The sequence below is a fragment of the Eptesicus fuscus genome, chromosome 17, assembly GCF_027574615.1.
Source record: "Eptesicus fuscus isolate TK198812 chromosome 17, DD_ASM_mEF_20220401, whole genome shotgun sequence".
Lineage (NCBI taxonomy): Eukaryota > Metazoa > Chordata > Mammalia > Chiroptera > Vespertilionidae > Eptesicus > Eptesicus fuscus.
Window position 1 is genome coordinate 55,576,066 of NC_072489.1, and position 22,510 is coordinate 55,598,575.

Here is a 22,510-nt window from a genome sequence, read left to right on the forward strand (position 1 = left end):
AAGGCATTAGGGAATGTTGGGGCCTGTGGCCAACTGGAGATGACACTCACGCTCTGCCTAAGGCACCTGCACTGAAGATTGAAACCACAGGCACCCGTGACCTGCAGCGGGGGAGTCTGAGACCCTGCGGACTGTGTACTCACTAGGCAGGTCTCATTTTCCTGATGCCTTGGCACCTGGGCCTCGCTGACCATGGAGGGACCACACTCCCAGGCCCAGCTAATGCCTAAGACAGTCCACAGCTGGAGCCCATCTTCCACAGCAAAGGAGCCACTGCAGGGCTCAGCTCCCCAGCGCCTCCCTTCTCAGGCCCGCGCCCCCTGGGCTGCCTGCCCTCGGCACCCAGGGCCAGGTACCCGGGGCCATGGACCCAGGAACAGGTGCCAGACAACTAGGGACAGCCCCTGTGCCCAGAGCCCACGGAAATTATTCAGACCGGCCTATCCTAAGCCTGCTCACCTGGTGTGCCTTCCTGTGGAAACCACAGCAAAGCCTCTTGCCCACATCCGCCCGCTCCCTCCGCCTCCCGATGGGCCTGGGGGCTTCCCCACGTGGCCCGGCGTGGCCCCCTCCTCTGGGAACTGTAACAAACTCCCTTCCCAATGGCCGTCGCCCCTGACCCATCGGCCTCCCCGAGCCTGACCCCTAATCAGACCTCCATTTGAATCACCTGTAGGCTGCACGGGAGCATCAAGCATCAGGGCTGTTTGTGCCCTTGACTCCCGGCACCTGACAGCTTTACCCTAACCCTGTGGTTGGCAAACTGCGGCTCGCGGGCCACATGCGGCTCTTTGGCCCCTTGAGTGTGGCTCTTCCACAAAATACCACGGCCTGGGCGAGTCTATTTTGAAGAAGTGGCGTTAGAAGTTTAAGTTTAAGAAATGTGGCTCTCAAAAGAAATTTCCATCGTTGTCCTGTTGATATTTGGCTCTGTTGACTCATGAGTTTGCCGACCACTGTGCTAACCAATCAAGGGACGGGCGGACGGGCCTGGGGAGCGTGAAAACTGGGGAGAGCGTGTGTCTGCTGCACGGAGTCCCTTCGCTTCAGCCTCCCATCCGCAGGGGCCTCAGGAAGCGGGGTTCTGGGCCGGCCTCCGTCTGGTGGGCGCATGGGGAGGCGGCCAGGCAGGCGCCGGCGGGGACGTGGCCGCGCTCAGGCGGGCAGGAGGCAGCTGTGGGTACATGAGGCGGCTCCCCGTCCTGCCGGCCCTGGGCTTTCCAGGCCGCGCCTGACTGAGAGGCTTTGCCCTCGGTGGACAGTTGGCGGGCTAACTCGGTGTCCTTCACCCCGACCGCCACCTCCCAGGGTCTCTGGCCCCCGGGGGGAAAGGGTGAAGCCAGAAAGAGGCCCCCGCCCCCCTGTGGGTACAGACGCTCCAAAGGCAGCACCAGGCAGGTTGCTCAGCTCCGGGGACCCCGAAGTGACCCTCGGTCTGCACGGGCAGCGGCGGGTGGCCCGGAGTCTGCACGTCCCGGCTGGGGAACTCGACGTCGAACTCGAGAACCTTTATTCCCACAAATGCATCAGCTGCCCCGGCCGGCGCGGCTCAGTGGCTGGGCGTCGACCTATGAACCAGGAGGTCACGGTTCGATTCCGGTCAGGGCACATGCCCGGGTTGCGGGCTCAGTCCCCAGTGAGGGGCGTGCAGGAGGCAGCCGATCACTGATTCTCTCTCATCATTGATGTTTCTCTCTCTCCCTCCCTCTCTCTCAAATCAATAAAAATATATATAACAAAATAAAATGCATCAGTCTGCCCCGGCCGGCGTGGCTCAGTTGGTTGGGCGTCGTCCCAGGCACTGAAAGGTTGGGTTCGATTCCCGGGCAGGGCACATGCGGGGGCTTCAGACTCAATCCCCGGTAGGCGGCGTGCATGGGGGCAGCTGATCAGAGTCTAACATCCATGTTTCTCTCTCTCTCTGCCCTTCTCCCTAAAAATCAATAAAAATACTTTGCAGAAAAAGAAATTTAGCTAGCGTTCCTGAGAAAGTAGCGTTGGTTTGTTTTTTTAATAAAATGCATCGATCCACTCGGCATGAAGGACTGAATTTCTCGAACGCCAGGGCCCTTGGGGTCATTCTGAGCGCCCCTCTCTCGTCCCGGGCGGGAGGGGGGGGAGGCCTAAGACGTCCCGGGGAAGGAGGAGCCCCCTCTGGGGGCCCAGCCGGGGCAGTTCCTGCTGGACGCTCAGCTGGTGGCCGGGTTCTCAGCAGTGAATGGCTCCCGGCCATCCTTCCCCGGGCCGGACGCTCAAGGGACTGTCCCACAGGCCCCCTGCGGAGGGTCGCCAGTCGGGTCACCGCGAACTGCTTCGCCCAGAACAGAACCAGCTCACGCATTGCCCCCGGGTAACTAGTAAACGCGCCCCTTCCCTCTCTAACGCGTCCTGGTTTGCCCGGAAAGCGATCCAGTCCCCCTCAGCACCGGGCAGTTTGTAAGTAAACAGGACGTGGAAAGGCTCACAGCAACAGGTCTGCTGCCTCGTCTGCACCAACGGGCGGGTGAGGCTTGGCACACCCGCTGGAGAAGGTCTGCAGGTGCGGGTGGCAGGGAAATAGCAGAAGGGACCTGCGCTGACCGCGGGCTCGTGGGCTTAGCTCCAAAGGGGGGGCGCCCCGGGCTGGGGGGGTCAGCCTGGGCCAAGCTGGGCTTCCCTCGAAAGAAGACTTTCCGAGACGGCATTTCTGTCTCCCGGCTGAAGACTCGAGCCCGGAGCCCAGCAAAGGGTGGGGGCTGAGCAGGAAGGACGGCGGTGCGTCCCAGACGGGCGATGGGAGACAGGGAGCGTGCACAGGCCGTGCCACACGGCCCCCCTCAACGCCACCCCCCATTGCCGTGGGGACCCGGAGCGACTTCCCGTTCGTCTTTCTTCCTTGAGATCTTACTTCTGTCAGGATGAACTATTTATCTGTGTTGCATGAAATGTCACAGACTGTGGGCGAAGCCAGGACAGACCTGGGCACAAGAAAAAAGCCCTCTGGTGATGCTCACACACAGCTCCCCAAACCCTGCAGGGGCTGTGGGGGGACGGGGGGAGGAAGGGTTCCTTTTCCTAGCACTGAGCTCGCCTGAGAGAAGCATTTAACCCAAAAGGCGCCGGACAGACAGCACCCCCCGTGGCCTGAGTCTGTGAGGTCCACTCCCGGGACCTGTGGACAGGGAGGGCCCCTCCCCCAGAGGCAGGGCAAAGACTCGAAAGGTCAGAGGTGGCTCGACGGGTCACCTGGCGGCCTCGCATGACGTTTAATCAAGCTGTGAAATGCTCAGTGTCCAGTGTTTAAGGACTCCGTCCACCACTGTGCGTTTGTGAACTTAAACCTCAAAGCAACGTGTGTGTGTTTTCTACGTAAGACGAGCCATCATGCAAGACGTACTGGCCAAGCAGTTAATACAATACACAGATGCCACCGACGGGCTTGGTACACTTCAGTCCTTGCAGATAACAAAGCAATTCTACACCCTGCCTGGTCCTGAGTGAGACCCTTGGCGACGGGGAGCTGCCAGTGCCGACCGCTGGGGGGGGAGGGCCAGGGGGGGGGGAGGCTCATGTGTTATAAGTTCTCGACGCTCTTTTGGCCGCCGTCTGGGTGTCGGGCGGCTCCTCCTCCTCTTCCTCGGTCCGCTTGTGCTTTAGAAACAAGTCAGACTTCAAGAAGCGGCTGTAGCTGTCGTACTTCATGAGGTTGAAGATCTGAGGGGAGAGGAGAAAGACGGCTGAAGGCTGAGGCGGGCCAGGCCGTGACTCACCCAGCAAACGTCTATTAAACACCGCTCACGCGCCCGGGAACGCAGCTCCGGGCGAGACACACGCAGGCAGCTCCCGCCGGCCGCGGGCTGGCCGTGCCTGGTCGTCGTGAAACAACCTCAGCGGAACAGAACGGCTTGGGGGGGGCGGGGGGGTGTCACATGAACAAGCCCCTCTCTGTTTTCCACGGAAGTCGAGGTGCACGCAGCCCTGATTCACAGCCTCGTGGCGAGAGGCCCTCCAGGAAGCTCCGCTCTGTGTGGGAAAATGACACAGGGACGCGTTTCCCCAGGAACGAGACGGAGGAACAGGAACTGTCCCTGCAGAGACGGGGCTGGGGTGCAGGGCGCTGTCACATCAGCTGATGCCAACCTCGTACGAGGCGCAGAAGCCTGGCATCTAAGAACTCAGACAAACCCCTCCTCGTGCCAGGAAGCAGCAGGGGCTCCTTCGGTCCGGGCAGAGGAGCAGGGCACAGCCTACGGGGGGAGGGGGGCTTCAGGACAGGCCCGACGGAGGGGCCGGCGGGAGGCTGCACGGGGCAAGCACCCTCGCGGGCCCGGGAGCAGGTCCCCGGGACGCCGTGACTCTCGGTGTGCTGGGCAGGTGCGAGAGCACCCCGATGGGGCCACACCGCAGGTCCCAGAAGAGGTGTCCCCTCTCTTCTTAGCCGCGGTCCCTATTCCCAGAACCCCCTCTGCCCACTCCCACCCTCCTGCCTTGCCCTTCAAGAGAGGGAGGGAGGGGAGAAGCAAAAAAGGAAAGCGTTTTCTGCTGTCGGGGGGCACAGTCTCTTTTGAGAAATCTCTCCCTTCATCTCTCTCAGACCTTCTGACTGCACCTTCAGGGCGTCCTGCAGGCGGCAAATCCACCCGCGGCCTTCACCTCCCACCCACGGCCTCCACCCGCCCACCCGCGGCCTTCACCTCCCACCGCGGCCTTCACCCGCCCACCCGCGGCCTCCCCCCGCCCACCCGCGGCCTTCACCTCCCACCGCGGCCTCCACCCTCCCACCGCGGCCTTCACCGCCCACCCGCGGCCTCCACCCTCCCACCGCGGCCTTCACCTGCCACCGCGGCCTCCACCCTCCCACCGCGGCCTTCACCGCCCACCGCAGCCTTCACCTCCCACCCGCGGCCTCCACCCTCCCACCGCGGCCTTCACCGCCCACCGCAGCCTTCACCCTCCCACCGCGGCCTTCACCCTCCCACCGCGGCCTCCACCCTCCCACCGCGGCCTTCACCCGCCCACCCGCGGCCTTCACCTCCCACCCACGGCCTCCACCCGCCCACCCGCGGCCTTCACCTCCCACTGCGGCCTTCACCTCCCACCGCAGCCTTCACCTCCCACCCGCGGCCTTCACCCGCCCACCCGCGGCCTTCACCCGCCCACCCGCGGCCTTCACCCGCCCACCCGCGGCCTTCACCTCCCACCCGCGGCCTTCACCTCCCACCGCGGCCTTCACCTCCCACCCGCGGCCTCCCCCCCCCCCCCCCGCCGCACTGCCATGGGCTCACTAGACGGAGAGTTCCAGCGGGTCCAGAACGTCGCTCGCTGCCAGGCGGGGTTGCCAAGCGGTGGTGACACCCTGACACCTTTGCCATCTGCCCTTTCCCTCCAGGCACACGAGCTGTTTTGTAATTAAAGGTCGGCTGGGGTCTGCTGGGGACGGGAGGCCTGGAACCTTCGACCTTTGCACCTTCATTCCCCCCTTCACACACACCCCCCGCCCCGCTTCAACCACAGGGGGTCTGCCTAAGCCAGTGGTCGGCAAACTCATTAGTCCACAGAGCCAAATATCAACAGCACAACGATGGAAATTTCTTTGGAGAGCCACATTTCTTAAACTTAAACTTCTTCTAACGCCACTTCTTCAAAATAGACTCGCCCAGGCCGTGGTATTTTGTGGAAGAGCCACACTCAAGGGGCCAAAGAGCCGCCTGTGGCTCGCGAGCCGCAGTTTGCCGACCACGGGCCTAAACCGTGTGCTATCAGCAAAGCCATCCCACCCGGGAAGACTTAGGACTTTGGGTTTTCTTTCGACTCTTAAATCACTGCCCCCCCTTCCCTGAGCATCCTTCCCGGCTGTCCATGTCTCCAGCGGCTCCAAAAGGTCACGCCTCCCTAAGCCCCGTCCCCTGCTCCCCCCCTCAAACCTGTTGTGTAGCAATCTTGTCATCCTAGACCCACTTGCTGAGGTTTAGAGAAAGTATTCATTAAAAAAAAATAATGCCCCCCCCAAAAAAGAATAATAATAATAATGCCTAGCCAGTTTGGCTCAGTGGATAGAGGGTTGGCCTGGGAACTGAAGGGTCCCAGGTTCGATTCCGGTCAAGGGCACATGCCCAGGTTGTGGGCTTGATCCCCAGTAGGGGGCGGGCAGGAGGCAGCCAATCAATGATTCTTTCTCATCATGGATGTTTCTATCTCTCTCCCCCTCTCCCTTCCTCTCTGAAATCAATAAAAATATGTTTAAAATAATAATTCCCAGAAAATACTAAAATCACACCAGGGGGAAGACAGGGGATGAGGAGTGATCACTCCGTGGCCTCCCACGGACGAGCCAAGCAGACGTTACCGCCCCCGACCACCTGCCTGGCCCAGCCCTTCAGGCCCGAGAGCCCCACGGGAACTTTGAGATGCCCACCTAGTTCCACGTCTGAACCGGGTGCTCGGGGAGTGACTCAGGAAGCCCGCTCCCCGAGACCCCTCCCGGCACCCAGCCCTGCGCCCCCTCCCACACCAGGTCCGCGGCCGATGGGACCCCCCCACTGCCAGCAGGAAGCGGTTCCGACCAGCGTCCGTCTGAAGTCTGTGCGCGTGGGAGCGGCGCATCCTGTTTGCCTGCAGTGGCTCCGAGGCTCACACTTCAAAGAGGAGCAGAGAGAAGGCAGGGGCTGGAGGCACCCAGGGCCGGGGAGGCGGGAGGGCGGGCGAGGGGGCGGCTTCAGCGGAGGGGAGGGCTCAGGCGCTGCTCAGTGGCTGGGAGACCTTCCGCCTCCAGGAGAGCCCAAGAGACCCAGGCTCCCTCAGCAAGCTGCCGTGCAGGGGGCCGGGAGCTCTGGAATAAGGGCCACACCGCCGTGGGCAGGGGTGAATGCCCGGGAAGTCCCACGGGCTGGGGCTTCCACTCCAGGACCCTGGCCTCCTCCTGGCGTAGCTCCTGGCGCTGCGGTCACTGGGGGGCAGGTACAGCCATGAGGCCGGACAGATGTGAAAAGGAAGAGATGTCATCCCCAATGGCCGCATTTTCTGAGGCCGTGAGCTGCCTGGCATCTCTGCACAGGGCCTTGCGTGGCACTGCCACAGGCCCTCCTGGCCCCGGCCTCGGAGCACAGGTCCATGGAGGGTGGTGCTCAGCAAAGACGGCTCAGAGGAGAGAGAACGCACCGAAGGTCTCTCCCAGGAAAGTGTAGCCGGCTGCGGCCCACAGCCTTTTGACCCCAGGGCAGAGGGCCGTGAGCGCGGCCCGTACATATCCACCCGGCGAACGGACAGACACCAACACCCACCGAGGCTGGCGAAGTGACTCGGGTCGTGCCGACGCGCCGAGAGCGCCTCCCAGCCGGGCACCAGGCAGCACCTGATGCTCATGTGACCTCACCAAACCCCGTGGGAACCCCGATCGCACAGAGGAAGGAACGGGGCCTGAGCGGTTCGATGCTTTGCCCAGTGGCTGGTGTCCTCATCGGCTTGGGCGGCCGTAACAAGTCCCACAGACGGGGGCGGGGGGGGGGGAGGTGTTAAACAACAGGGAAGTCTTTCCTCACAGTCCTGGAGGCTGCAAGTCCAAGGTCAAGGTGTCGGCTGGGTGGGTTCTTCTGAGGCCTCTCTCTCTGGCTTGTAGATGGCTGTCTCTCCTCTCCCCCCCCCCCCCCCCCGGCCGGTGTCTGCACAGGGCCTCTCCTCAGTGTGTGTCCGTCCTAATCTCCTCTACTCGTAAGGGCACCAGGTGACCAGTTGCACGGGTTGGAGCCCACCCCCGATGACCTCGTTTAACCTTAAATAACCTCCTCATTAGACCCTCGCTCCAAACACGGGCACATTCTGAGGTACCCGGGCTTAGGACTTCAACATATGAACGGGGGGGGGGAGGGGCGAGGGGAGCATAATTCATCCCACAACAGTGAGCAAGAGACCAGTGGATGCAACACTGGCAGTCCAGCCCTGGAGGCCACCATCCTAACCACTAGGCTGCACTGTCCCCTCCCCGCCCCCCGCCCCCGACATGGCAGACCAACAGGCAGTCTTTAAAAGCGAAGTCTGTAGAGAGTTTAGCATGGAAAAGTAGATGTGAACGTTCAACAACTAGACACTACATGTTTACAATGCACGAAAAATAAAAACAGCGGCCCCAAATACGCTCCTTCAGAGTGCTCGTGAATACTTTGTCAGGCACATGATAGTCTGACCACTGCTGTACACCTGAAACTAATGTAAAAGAACACGGAATGCAAACTGAAGTGGAAAAATAACTTTTTTAAAAAGGGAGTTTGTGTACCAAGGGAATAAATATCTTCAAAGGTCAGTGTCGTGGATTAAACAGTGCCCCCCCCCCCCCAAATTCATGTCCACCTGGAACTTCAGAATGCGACCTTGCTTGGAAACAGGCTTAGTTGAGGATGTCGAGATGACATCGTGGATTTGGGGTGGCGTCCTTAGGAGAGGACACAGACACACACAGAGGGAAGACTTCCCGCCCGGCTGGTGTGCTCAGTGGTTGAGCATCGACCTGTGAACCAGGAGGTCCCGGTTCGTTTCCCAGTCAGGGCACAGGCACAGGTTGCGGGCTCGATCCCCAGTAGGGGGCGTGCAGGAGGCAGCCAATTCAATGATTCTCTCTCATCATTGATGTTTCTCTCTCTCTCTCTCTCCCCCTCTCCCTTCCTCTCTGAAATCAATAAAAATTAAAATAAAAATAAAAATAAATAAAAACATATATATATATATTTTTTTTTTAAAGGAGTTTTCCCTAGAGACTTTCGAAGGAGTGCAGACCTGACAACTTGATTTCGTACTTCTGGCTTCATGAACTGCGAGAATAAATTTCTGTTTTAAGCAACTCAGTTTGTGACAATTTGTTATGACAGCCCTTGGAAACTGAATTATTGATTTCCCCTCACTCCTAAGTGAGCACAGAAAATGAGATCGTCCTCAGGCCTCTAGAAGGTTCTATAAAACCAGGACACTCTGATGGGGAGAACTGGCCTCCCTGGGGCTGGGCTGGGACCATCGCCTGACCAACACGCCTCAGGTTGTCTGTGGGGCAGAGAAAACGGTGGCACCACATCTGGGACGGGGGTGAGGCTCCAGGTGGGCAGGGCGGCCGGCAGAGCGAGGGAGCAGTCAGTCCTGCCCAGACACAGGCAGCCGATGAGGCAGAAAACGCAAGTTGGCAGCTGAATTGCATTCCGAACCTCTTTTTTTTTTTCCCCCAAGACAGCTGTGGCTCAGCAGGTTTCGGGTTCTGGCAGCCCCACATCTGTGAGCCGCATGCCCAGACTGTAAACTGTGTGGCGTGGTTGCCTGGGGATGCAATCCTGCAGGCCGCTGGAGGTGGGAGCCTTCTGCCCACGTGCAGCTATGCACAGGCCCCACAGCACAGGGTCATTGCACCGCCAGGGCGCCCCGCCCTCCCCGGACCCCTCCCAGTGGGGACTGGCTGGGATCTGTCTTTCTGTGGGCGCCCCAACTTGAGAGTGCCCCGGATCTGCTGCTGCCGACGGGGGCTCCCTCCCTGAACCCTCCGCATCCACGCAGAGCGCGAGCTTTCCCAGCCCTGAAGGCCCCTCGGAGAAGATTTCAGCGCTGTCCCAAGTAAGCACATTTCAAGCTAATAAATCTCCTACCGCTGCTCAGCAGACAAGGACACTGGGCACAGGGAGGGACAATCAGTCTGTGCGTGCACGTTTTATTAATGGGACTTCATATCGGCTGCAAGGACTGAGTTTAGTTTTTATGTTAAAAAAATGGCTGAACGGCCCTAGCCAGTCTGGCTCAGCGGATAGAGCGTCAGTCTGCGGACCAAAGGGTCCCGGGTTCAATTCTGGTCAAGGGCCAGGTACCTGGGTTGCAGGCTCCTCCCTGGCCTGGGCCTTGGTCAGGGCTCGTGCAGGAGGCAACCAATGGATGTGTTTCTCTCACATCGATGTTTCTCTCTGACTTTCCCTCTCTCTTCCACGCTCCCTAAAAGTCAATGGAAAAATATCCTCGGGTGAGGATTAACAACAACAAAAAGAATTGCTGAAAGGAGGCGGCAAGCACCCCCATCTCCGGATTCCCTCCCCCCACCCCACCCCCACCGCCACACCCAGACGACAGACGTGCTTCAAATGCACACGGATAGACAGAACGTGCAAAGAAAGCCCCTCTCCTGCCGGCCCTCCAGCCGTGAGTGGAAGACCGCCTCCCCCTCTTCTGAAGTGGGTTGGGGTGCCTCCGGGAGAAGGTCTGGGGGCAGCTGGCAGAGAGCAGGTGAGAAGGCAAAACAGCTCCGGCCAGGCCTGTCCGGAAGCCATGGTGGCTCTGGACAGTTCTCCCGCTCCCAGGCAGGCTCACCGGAGACGGCTAGGTGTGGGGGGACCAGAACTCCAGAAAGAGGCTGCATGTGGGTGGAGAGAGACCCCTCCTGGGGCAGAATCCCCTCACCGGCCCGTGGATCCTGCGGTAGGAGGGGGGGGGGGTGGGGGGGGGGACAATTTGTTCACTTGTCCGGAGCCCATAATACTCCAATCCAAAGCCCAAAGGACATTCCCAGGGCACAGGCAAAGGTGTTTTGTGTTTGCTTTTTGCCACGAGGAGGAGAGTTCAATGCTATTCTGATGCTTACCTCCCTCTTCTTCCCCTAAACACCATTTCAAAGTTTAAAAAAAACCCAAAATCTCCAAGTCTTCGAGATACTGTCCTTCCCGCCCACCCCTCCGAAGGCGCACAGCTGTGGTAGGCGTGGGGCGCCCGCGTTCCTTGCATTTGAACGAAACCCCACGAGCTGCCCTTTCTGGCTCTGCACGTCGGAAAACGCGGCTTCTGGGCCGGACTGGACCTTGGGGAGTGAATGTCAGCTGGCACCCCCAGATGGAGGATGCCAGAATCCCCAGCTCCAGCCGCCACGCAGACTTAGAGAAGCAGAGGGTGGGAGAGGACCCCCCACCCCATACCCCCACTCCCACCCCACCCCTCCACCCCGAGGCATGGCAGCCCCTCCCCCAGCTCCGGGTCCTCACCAGCAGGTCCAACCCTTCCTGCTCACGTCTGGACGGCTGGGTTCCAGGGAAATTCACAGAAACGGCTGCTGAAAGGGGCCACCGGGTGCACGGCCCTTCCCCTGCCCAGGATGTGGCCGGCGCTCACATCTCCCCGAAGTCTTTCTAATCGTGTTTTTAATTTTCTTTTTACGCATCAGAGGCTGAGGCTTCCTTTTCCGTGGAGAAGGCACCTCTGCCCCGCCTTCCCCAGAGCTGACCTAGCACCAACCCCGAAGCCCGGGGCGGGCATCCTGGCAGCAGTCAGAATGCGCCTTCCCCAGAGCTGACCTAGCACCAACCCCGAAGCCCGGGGCGGGCATCCTGGCAGCACGCAGAATCTGCCTTCCGTGCAGGCCCTGGGGTCCCGAGGATTTAAGGGAGAATGAGCACCTTGCTCCCCGCAAGCCTGTGCCTTCTCTTTCGCCCGACAAAGCGATGATCTCGGGTGGCCGTTTGCAATGACCTTGACCTTCCATCCTCTCCAATCTCCTTCCTGTTCCATTCAAACCAGAGGCTTCAGAGCAAGAGAGGTGTGTGAACGGGGCTGGGAAGCTTGCAGGAGCAGGACTTTGTTTTAAATCTTTCGTGGGGCACAATCCAGGTCACCGCGCAGCTGTCCAAGGGCTTCGTTTTTAAACGTTTGCAGAGCCGACTTATATTAAACACTCACTGCACTCACACGAGTTTTCCAAATAACAGAACTATAAACGTCTCTTCAGTTAGCATAGACACAGACCACAGTATGGTGGTTACCAGAGAAAAAGGGTTGGGGGGGGATAGTAAAGGGTCTGAGGGGCCAAATACTAGTATATGGTGACGGAAGGAGACCTGACTTGGGGTGCTGAACACACAATGCAACATAAAGGTGATCTATTATGGAATTGTACACTTGAAACCTATACAATTGTATTAACCAACGTCACCCCAGTAAACCTAACGAAATATAAAATAATTTTTAAAAGTACATCATTTTGATGAAGTGCTTATTATAAAATGTCTAACACGTTCTTCACAGCATGCACTGGCCACAGTTGAAGTTTTGCCTGATGCTTTGGGGTCATTAAGATCACTGACCGCCCTAACCGGTGTGGCTCAGTGGATAGAGTGTCAGCCTGCAGACTCAAGGGTCCCAGGTTCGATTCCGGTCAAGGGCATGTACCTTGGTTGCGGGCACATCCCCAGTAGGGGGTGTGCAAGAGGCAGCTAAATCGATGTTTCTCTCTCATCGATGTTTCTGACTCTCTATCCCTCTCCCTTCCTCTCTGTAAACAATCAATAAAATATTAAATAAATAAAAAAAAGATCACTGACCACGTCACCGCCCCGCAGTCCAGGGATTCCCCCCGTGCGGTGTGTGGGCCGGGGTCCCCGAGCTCGGTGGTTCCAGACCGCGGTGCTGTGGTTTGTTTAATATCCACGTTTCTGCCGTCCCCCGCCCCACAGCTGTTTCCGATTTTGCCGCCCGTCTCCCCACAGCCTCTACCAGCGTTTCCAATGTATTGCGGACGGACACCCAGAGCCTGACAGAACTGTGTGTAAGCCAAGAACAAACAGGACCCGAGTGGGGACCCCCGAGAGGGGCTCTGCTTTACATGAGATGCACGGATGTGGGCTGTCTCATCCGGTGCTCGGGGAGGATTTTCCCATCCTTCTCGGTCCCGGCTGTGCCCCAAAGTCCACGCTGCCCACCAGCCGCCTCCAGAGCGCAGAGCACGGCCCCGCTGTAACAGAAGGGGGCGGGGCTGAGGCCACCAGGAGCCGGGACCCCTGGGCACCACGCTGCCTGCTCAGACAGCTCCGAGACAGCGGCAGCCAGCGGGGCAGCACGCAGCCACGGCCACGGAGCTGGTTTTCCTGCGGTGCCCAGCCGGCTGCCCTCGGCTCCAAACTCCCTCGCTTAGGAAGCCCGGGCTCTCGTGGGGGCCTTGAGGGAGCAGAGACCCACAGAGCGCCCTGAGCACACGCTTTGACGGGTACCAGCAGGCCCCCGACAGGCAGAGTTTTCTGAAGCAAAACAGGACCCAGAGGCCCTTCAGAGGGACGCACTGTGGCACCAGCTCAGATGCCCACACCTTGTCGTCAGCCAAGTGCGCCTTCGAAAGACAGTGAGGGCTCTCCATCCCTCTCAGAGACTGACTTCCAACAACAGGGTATAAAAGTACTTCCTTTTCTCTCTCTCCCTTTTTTTTTTCTTTAAGCCCTAGCCTGTCCCTTGGCAGGCAGGCAACAAAAGGTAGGATTTGTTAACAATATATAGTGGATTCAAAGTACTTTCTTTATGTAAAACTAGAGGCCCAGTGCACGAAATTTGTGCACAAGGGTTGCGGGGGAGGATATCCCTCAACCCGGCCTACACGTTCTCCCATCTGGGACCCCTCGCTCCTAACTGCTCCCCTGCCAGCCAGATTGACACCTAACTGCTCCTCTGCCAGCCTGATCACCCACCACTGCCCTCCCCTGCCGCGACCTGCCTCCTCTGCGGGGACCGGACTCCTCCGTGCTGTGCAGAGCCATGGGACTCCCAGGTCTCACTGTGCAGAGCGGCCACCAGGCCCCACCTCCGCTGTGCGCATGGCCATCTTGTGGCGGCCATCTTGTGATGGCGTCACGCAAGGGTGTCGTGCCACCTAGGCTTTTATTATATAGGATAGCTTGAACTAAAAGAGTTGTGCCGTATTTGTGACATGTGTGCATGCATGCATTTGTAGGAAGAAGGACAGAAGTCTAGCGATCCGATGCTAGTTGGGGGGTCCTGTCCAGGTATGGAATAATGGTTCTTTGTTGTGGTTGTTGAGCACGTATGACTTTTATAGTGAGGTAGACAAAAGTTATTTTTTAAATATTTTTCTCTTGTCACTTAGAAAGATCTTCCTCTGTCCCTTGTGCTCCTCCTTTCTGTGCCAGCAGAGCTCCCCACGTATGACTCTAGTGGGTGTGGCTGGGTCCCCCAGAGCGGAGTTCCCACTGCATAGAGGGGCATCAACTCGTCTCACCCCCTGTTCCTACCTTGGGGTCAGCAGCCAGGAAGGGGGCCTGTCCTGACAAGGCCTTCCCAGCCCCCTGCTCCAGCTGGTCTCCTGGGCTTTGAGGAGCAGCGACCGGCTGCCCCTGAATGTGGCAGAGGGCGGCCTGGGGAAGCAGGTGTGACTTTGTGCCAAGACACCATTCAGCATCCCTGAACCCTGCTTCTTCCTCATCACAGTGGAGTCCTACTCCCTGGCGATGCCGTGGATGCAGCATGCCCAGGGCATCAGGCGCAGTATCTGAATCGCAGATGTTGTTATTTGTGGAAATACAACAGGAAACCTTGAAAAGACTGAGGTCCCGGTGGGGCAGACACCCTCGTGCAGCTAGAGCCACAGAATAATTGCCTTCGGGTCATACATTCCACTTCCTTTCCCTCCACAAGCCCATCTGCATGGCGTCCTTTCCATTGACTCAACATCACCACCTCCAGGAGGCCCTCAGCACGTCTCCCGTGCGCACTGGGTTCCTTCAACACCCACATCCGATTCAGAATTCAGAGGGGTGTGCACTTGCCACTGTGCCGATGGGAAAACACCCTCCAGCTACCTCCCGTGTTTGTGTTTTCGACCCGTGCATTGGTTTCCTATCGGATGGATGCTGGGGCATGCATGTTATGGGCTCTGTGCACACGTATGAAAAGGCCGGCCCATGGAGTGGACCAGGGGTCCTCAAAGTGCAGTCCCAGGGCGGGCAGCATCCGCATCACTGGGACCTTGTTGGGAGGGCAGCGCCTCATCCCGCCTGGGACCATCGCATTTGGAACAGTTCGCGCGGGTGACGGGGCCCGGCGTCTGCTTTCACAAGCCCTCCAGGTGGCTCTGGGCGCGCTCAGATGGAGGACTGCTGAGTTAAGCTAAAAGCTAGCCCCCACCTGTGTGCCACGTCAGGCCTTCACTTACAGGGCCAGGAGAAGTCAGAAACCTGTGCCCACTGTCTACAGGTGTGTGTAACGTTTCACGAGAGCGGGGCGCGCTGTGGACAGCCGCCTCTGCAAGCCCGTGTCTGTGAAAACCCCTGGGGTGCACTTTCACCCCTTTGCCCATGACCATGGCCATTCCTCAGAGGAGAATTTTCCAGAAAACCAACTTACCCCTTCTAGGTCCATTTTAAACCTAATTATTCCTGCTTTACGTGGAACATGCAGGCTGCCCGATAGTAACACTTCATTATAACTCGGGGGCCTCACTATGAACTAGCTGACGGTAGTGGGCCACCAGACGTAGGCGATGATGTTTGGACAATTGCACACAAAAACAGCCCCAGGTTCCCGGGCATTTTGAGTCTTTGTGCTCGCTTTCTAGAATTTTCTGTCTGCTCCTACCTTCCGCGGGTATCACAGGGGGCTTCCTCAGTGTGGACGCCTCCAACAGCCCCCGCCTCCCTCCCGATCTGCGTTGAGAAGACAGAGAACCCTGCCCGTTCACACTGTGCGTAGACCGAGAGCACACCGGTGTGGGGGAGCCGCCTGTGGGTTAAGTCCGGAGCCTGGCATTCCAGGCCTCTCTGCTTTGCCAGCCACGGCTCCCTCCTCCATGTGCCCGGCTCGGGGGACACGTCGGCGTCAAGCCCCAGCGCAGGCAAGGAGGTCAGGTTACCTGGTCCTGGAGCTTCTGGAACATCAGGGGGTGCGGTTCTTCCAGGATCTTCTCGTTGAGCCGGGACTGCCCCTCGACGTTGACTTGTGACGAGGCCTTGCTGGACAGGAAGGTCATGTAGATCTCCTTTGCCTTTTCCTGCATCTGCGGGAGACACACACAGCCTGTTCTTGGTGAGCTCAGCCCTTCCCGGCCTGAGCCCAGCTCTCCCCTCCGGCCTGGCCTGGGGGCTCTGCCTGCTGCTCCATCTCCTGTCACAACACGGCTCCACTACCCACTTGGAAACGACGACAGGAGGAATCCGGGCCCACAGTGGTGACATTGGTACCATTCAGGGACTCCTGTGAATTCTCCAAATTAAGGACTTAAGGACTCAAGGCAGGGGAGGGAGGGGATGGGTGAAGGGGGTCCTGAGATATGGTGACGGGGGAAGATCTGGCTTGGGATGGTGGGCACACAGTGCAATCTACAGATCTTGGAACACAGAAACCCACACCTGAAACCTATATGGTCATATTAACCAATGTCACCCCAATTAATTTAATTTAAAAAGAGGAGAAAAAAATAAAGGACTTCTGGGAACCTTGTTCAGGCACAACAAGGAATGAAGTCCTGACACGTGCACAGCGTCGGTGACCTTGAAACATAATGCTAACTGCAAGAAACCAGACACGAAAGGCCACCTATGGTGTGATTCCATTCATCTGAAACACCCAGAACAAGCGGATCCATAGAGACAGAAAATGAGGGGTTTCCCAGGGCTGGGGGCAGGGGAGAGGGGAGTAACTGCTCAATAGGCAATTGGTTGGTTTGATGAGAGTGGTGACGGCTATATATGTCTATGAATGCACTTAGGCCACTGAACTATATATACTTTATTTTATTTTCAATGTATTATTATTGATTTCAGAGAGGAAGGGAGAGGAAAAGAGGGATAGAAACATTAATGATAAGAGAAAATCATTGATCGCCTGCCTCTGCACGCCCCCCAATGGGGGTTGAGCCTGCAGCCCGGGCATGTGCCCTGACCAGGAATCAAACTATGATCTCCTGGGTCATAGGTCAATGTTCAACCACTGAGCCACACCGGCCAGGCTGAACTGTACACTTTAAAACGGTTAAAATGATAAAAACAAGAGCCCTAAAAAATGGCTAAAATGGTAAAATTTTAGGAGCATTTTACCACAATAAAAAAAAAAAAAAAATCAGTGGCCAGGAGAGCGCCCCAGGTGATCCCGGGAGCCGCAGGGAGCCAGCCTTAGGACCCACGCTCCAAAGCCTTGCATTTCGGCTCGGCCCCATGCCTGTGGGATGCATCATCCCCTCCGGGGCGCTCAGTGGGTCCTCCTCCCCTGCAGGGTGCTGTTTCCAGGTAATGAGGGGGCAGTCCTTCTGGAACGCATGGCCCCTGAAAGGCCTGGAAGCCGACTGGGGCAAGGTGCGCATCTAATGCACTGGGAGCCAAGCCTGGCTGGCGCAGGGACACGCTCGCCCTCAGTGCTTTGTCTTACAAACAGCCTCGCCCGGCGGCGAGCGTGGCTGAGTGATGGAGCGTGGACCCATGAACCAGGAGGTCAGGGTTCGATTCCTGGTCAAGGGCCCGTGCCCAGGTTTCAGACTCGATCCCCAGTGGGGGGCGTGCAGGAGGCAGAGGGTCAATGATTCTCTCTCATCATTGATGTTTCTATCTCTTTCTTCCTCTCTCTGAAATCAATACAAATATATATTTTTAAAAACTAACCAACAGAAACCCAGCCTGCCTCCTTGCTGGGCTGCAGAAGGGAGCCTGGCCTTCGGGGCGTCCGTCCCCTGAGGGTTCTACGCTCTTAGAAAAAGCAAAGTGCCTGTACGCAACCTCAGGGCAGCACACGCTGTGGGGGGAAGGGGGGCTGTGTCTTCACACATTAAAGCCTGAGGTACCACCTCCCCCTGGGGAGGGGGCCAGACCCGGAGCTGTGCTCTGTGGGGGGCGCGAGGGGCTGGAGGGGCCGGCCACCTGCCCTTCTCCCCAAAGAAACCCCGGCCTGTGACACCCTGGGCCTCATGGAAAACACCAGAAGGCTCCACACCTGGCGTCTGAAAGGAGGAGAAAGCAGTTCTTTCACTTAGTTTGGGGCCAAGGACAAGTGGGCAAAAGGCCGCGGAGGCGAGGCCTGGCCGCCTGCCGCCCCCAGAGAGACGGCCCAGGCGGAGGCCGCCCCCCGGGGCGCCGTGTCGGTCCTCGGTCGACGGTCATCGCGAGCCACTCGTCCACACCAGGCTCCACGACCCGGGCCTCTTCAGATCGATGTGGCTGGTCCAGCGGACACGTCGGGCCCACGATCCAGGTCCGGGTCGGGCAGCACCTCGGGGCTGTTTGCCTCTCCAAGACGCACCCCCCACTCCGTGAAGCCGCCAGCCTCCCTCCCGCTGCCCCCTTCTCCCAGGAACGGGCATTTTGGGGAAACGACTGCCATTTCATACTTCCTAAAAGTGCCAGCCGGTCAGAGGAACAGCCTCCGTGCAAAGCGCTGGGGGCAGGAACCACTTCAGCCCCCCTCCCCTTGAATAGTCCCCCCACCTCGTCACACACACACACACACACACACACACACACACACACACACACGCGTGTCCAGAGGAGCCCAGGCTGACCGGGGTGGCTCTGGAAAGACGTGGAATGAATCAGTAGCTTGAGGCCTAAAGGAGGGGGTGGGAGGGGCCTGGAGGAGAGGAAGCAGGCTCGGGGGGCCTGCTCTCACCCCACCTGCACCTCCCCAGCCCCTTCCTGTCTGTGGGTCCCCGCGGCGCCCCGTCTGGGACCGAACACACGTCAGCCAGCGCTGAGCTTATCTGGCCGGGGAGGCAGCTGACCGGGGAGGGAAACCCTGACGCGGCGACCGCAGCCAGTCACGGGAGGGAGGCCGCCGTCCCCGCAGCGCCCGGAAAGAGGACCCTGCTCCCCCGGGATATCCCGGCGGGTCCCAGAGTCTGCGAGCCCCCTTCTGGCTTCTGTGGGGACAGGAGCTGAAACGGCCACCCACTGGCGGGGTCGCAGGCCTGTGGCCCTGGGTGTGACTGGAGGGTGGCCCTTCTCCTCTCCTGCCCCCTGTGGAGGGCATCGCACCTGCCCCAGAAGGTGCTGGAAAAGGACCCTGCCGGGCCACGCCAGGACTCCCGGCATCAGCCCAGGTGCCCAGGCAGCCTCTGCCCCCACAGCGCACAGGAGAAGCGAGTTCCCTCCATCAGCCGAGCAGTCCCCCCTCCAGGAGCGCCAAGGCACAGCCCCTGCCCCCCCTTCTTCCCCCCAAGCCCAGAAGAGCAGGGCTTTGTGTGTCTGGCTCCTCGCCCTCACTCAGGAAGCGAGCCGAAACATTTCCCTCTGGGAAATAAAACCCCACCTCCTTTTACTCACATCCTCCTATAGCTAATGGCCTCCCAGCCCCCCAGCTTTCTTATGGAAGCACCGCAACAGCTAAGCGTGCACGGCCAGCCGGGCCTCGCTCCCACCGCCTCCCACCGCCTCCCACCGCATCCCGGAGGGCCTCGGGGCCAAGTCCCTCAGATGCGCCTATGGAACGCTCCCCGGGCCCTGGCCCCGCGCCCCCGCCCTCTCAGGATTCTCCAGCACACACACACACACACACACACACACACACACACACACACACACACGTCTCCTTTGTCAGCTCCTGTCCCTCTGTCTCCCACCGCCCCCCCCCCCGCCCCCCATAAATTCTGGGTTTCCCAGAGTTCTGCCCTAGGCCAACTGCTTTCCTAACCACGTGCTCTCCCGAGGTCTCGGCCCCGCCCTCGCCCAAGCTGCCAACTGATCTCTAGAAATGCGGCCTTGGACGTCCGCAGACACCGCGACATCAAGGACAGGGTGGTCCCTCCGCCAGGGGATCCTGCAGCCTCCAGTCCCGGAAGCTGGGGACCCAGATCCCCCGACACCTCCCTCCCGGACACTCTGCCGGCCACTTCCTGCCTCTCTCCCGCCTGTCCCTCTCCATCCTGCCACTCTCCAGAGGAGGACAAGGGGAGAGGCCACGTCAGAAAACTGAAGGAGCAAGCCGCTACCTTCATTAATATCGACTTCAGACAGAGAATGAGGCAAAGAACATAGCAAGTAAGTGATGGGAGAGGCTTTCCGAGAACGGGCTCAGGAAATGGAGGGCAGTGGAGGGGCAGCGGATGGCTCCCGTGCAGAGAGAAGAACAAACCTCAGCACCTGCAAGGGGGGATGGGGCGGATACTGCCAGCAAGAAACGTCCAAACGCGGGCAGCGGGTAACCCAGACGGAAGGGATGAGGAGGGCAGCAGGAAGAGGCCATTAGATCCCCAGGCCCAGGCCCCCAACTCTGAGCACCCCAGTGATCATCTCCCCCTCTCTCTCCCCTTCTCCCTCCACCCAGCCTGGAGTTTTCTTCTCTAAAGAGCTGAGCGGGGGAAGCTGCAGACAGAGGCGTGAAGGAGGGCAAGGAGGAGAAGCCCACCGGACGGAGGGGGTGAGGGAAATTCTGCATACGAACCCCCTAGCAAATGCCTCCCAACCCCGCTGATCGGAGGTGTGTTTCGTTTAGAAACATAATCTCAGGCTTGTGACCTCCAGAAAGAGACCAGAGGGTCTAGAGAAAATAAACAAAAAAGCATGAAAAATTTCAACGGAAGGGTTTGAAGATAAAGTGGAAACCTCCGAAGAAAAGTAGGAATCAAAAGCCAAAGAGATGGAAACATAAGGACGATAACCTAAGAACACTGTCCAGAACTATCGTGTCCAGATGAAATGTCTCCAGAAAATGCCCCCACGGGGAATGAAGCCCACCCCTTCCGAAGCCTCTAACGGTACAGTTCTAGAACACTGGTGGCGAAAAGAAGAGCCTGTACTATTTCGGGGAGAAAAAAAAAAAGCAAAGAAAACAAGTCCGCTTCCATATAAAAGCCTGATGCTCAACAGCAATGAAGACAATGGAACAATGGCTTTACATCTCTGAGTGCGTTTCAGCCTAGACTTCATTCAGTTCTGTGCTCGGTCAGATTATTTAATGAAGTGGGAGAGTCGGGGGGAGGAGAGGATCACGTTTTCATTCAACAAGATCTTTCAAGGTCTGCCTGCCGGGACCCCTTTCCCAGGAGGGGATTGCCTGCCGTGCTCCAAGGCAATGAGCGAGTGACTCAGGACAGAGGACCTGGGGCCAGGAAGCAGGAGAGGGCAAAGGGCATGGCCAGCGGTGGCCGAGGAAGACCCCGGGAGCTGTGGTCGGAGGGCCCCGAGGACTGTCCCCAGGTGAGCCCGGACCGCAGCGATGAGCTAAGAGGCCTGAGCCCATGCCACATTGTCATCGAGAAGCATTTTAAAGGACTCTGGAAAGAAGGAAAAAAAGCGGAAAAACGGTGCAAGGAGAAAAATGTAACTGTAGCGTCCTCTTGGGCTCAGCAGCAAACGGCAAACAATAAATACTTCCGTAATGAAAACGCAGTAGACAGGATGTAAGTGAAACCTCGGTGATAGGAAGAGGAAGTGGCAGATAGCATCTGAAAATGATACGTGAGCCGGGAAGGAAGGGATGGAGGCCCTGGGCAGGCCCAAGGCCACACGGAGAGCCTCTGAGCTCCGATCGGTTCCGCCTGGACCCGGCCAAGTCCGCGTCGAAAGAAAACGGTTGGAAAGACCCAGCCCAAGCCAGAGGGAGAGTGAGCTCTGGAGGGTGCTGAGCGGCGAAGGGAACGGCCCTGTCCATGGCATCCACCTGTGAGTGAATGGATTTCATCTGAGGCGTGCACGTGTCACTTTCGGAATTTTTAAATACTTTTATTTCTTCAATAAAGAAGGTGGTGCTTCGGCCTTTTAGGAAAGCCTCTACCATGACTTTAAATAAGAATATCAAGCCCCCCGAAACCCTGGACCAAGTGTTAGTGTTAAGTAGGATACAATGAAGACAATAAACACGATAGCCTCCCCCCATAACTCCGTTAACTCTCAAAGATACTATCAGAGCTCGCCTTCAGCAGCCCATATGCGAAAGTTGTACGTGTGATGGATGCTGGCTGATGTCGGGAGTGCTCATTCGCCTGAAGTGGATAATTGTTCTCAAGATGTCAAAGCACAAGCCAAGCAAGAGAGAAAGCCAAAACTTGCAAGACAGAGGAAGTGTCAGGGATCAGGTGACCTGTGTCCAGGAAGCCAGGGAAGAAGAGGGCAAAGAGGAATGAACAACCTAATTGTCAATGAAGACATCTTACACTAAATAAAGATGTCATATTTCAATGCCGGCGCAAGCCGCTCTCAGAGCTTTGATTATGAGAAGCCTTGTCCCACCCCACCACGTCGCCCCCCCACCCCCCACCCCCACTCTCAGTTTGGTTTTTACAAATCTGCACAGGCTGCCATATCCATTTCCATCCTCTAAACTGGCCCAAAAGAAAACAAATTAGCTCCCATAGAAAATACTGGTTCCTAACAGCAATGAAGACATGTGCTGAGGAATGAGTGAGTGAGTGAATGAATGAATGAATGAATGAATTCAGGAGTAGCCAAAGAATGAACACCTTGTTGGGAGTTTTTTTTTTTTCTTCTGAGGTTTTGTAAAATATAAATGCTGCCTTGTTGTAGAAGATAGATACAGCTCACATGCTAATTCACAGGGAAGAGGCACTTGACAGAAAAATGTTAAACCACAAAGAAAGTGCAAAGGGAGGGAGCTGTTTTGCATGCTGCTTGCTGAACACCTAGAAGGGACTACCACCCCAGGAGCCCCAAGGGGGGGGGGGGTAGGGTAAGGGGCATCACCCTCACAGTCCCAGCACCCCCACCATAAATGCAGAGATCAAGACCCTCCCAGACCAAGGAGCTGCTTCCTGCCGGTCAGGGGGCGAATCCCAGGCCCGGGAGGACGGTGAAGACACAGCTCCCACTGT

The 22,510-nt window shown here is 58.1% G+C and overlaps 1 protein-coding gene across 2 annotated transcripts in view; it reads right to left on the reverse strand.

The window, feature by feature from the left end:
- Nucleotides 1–3,020: 3,020 nt before the first annotated feature.
- The window catches only part of RGS10 (regulator of G protein signaling 10), a 37,757-nt gene continuing 18,267 nt past the window's right edge, over nucleotides 3,021–22,510 (reverse strand). For both annotated transcript variants that reach the window (XM_028149599.2, XM_008144362.3), the window contains exons 4-5: nucleotides 15,614–15,757; nucleotides 3,021–3,693 (exon numbers count right to left, since the gene is read on the reverse strand). In XM_028149599.2, coding sequence (XP_028005400.1) covers nucleotides 3,547–3,693; nucleotides 15,614–15,757 — 291 coding nt within the window. In that variant the 3' untranslated portion in view covers nucleotides 3,021–3,546. The remainder of the gene's footprint in view (nucleotides 3,694–15,613; nucleotides 15,758–22,510) is intronic.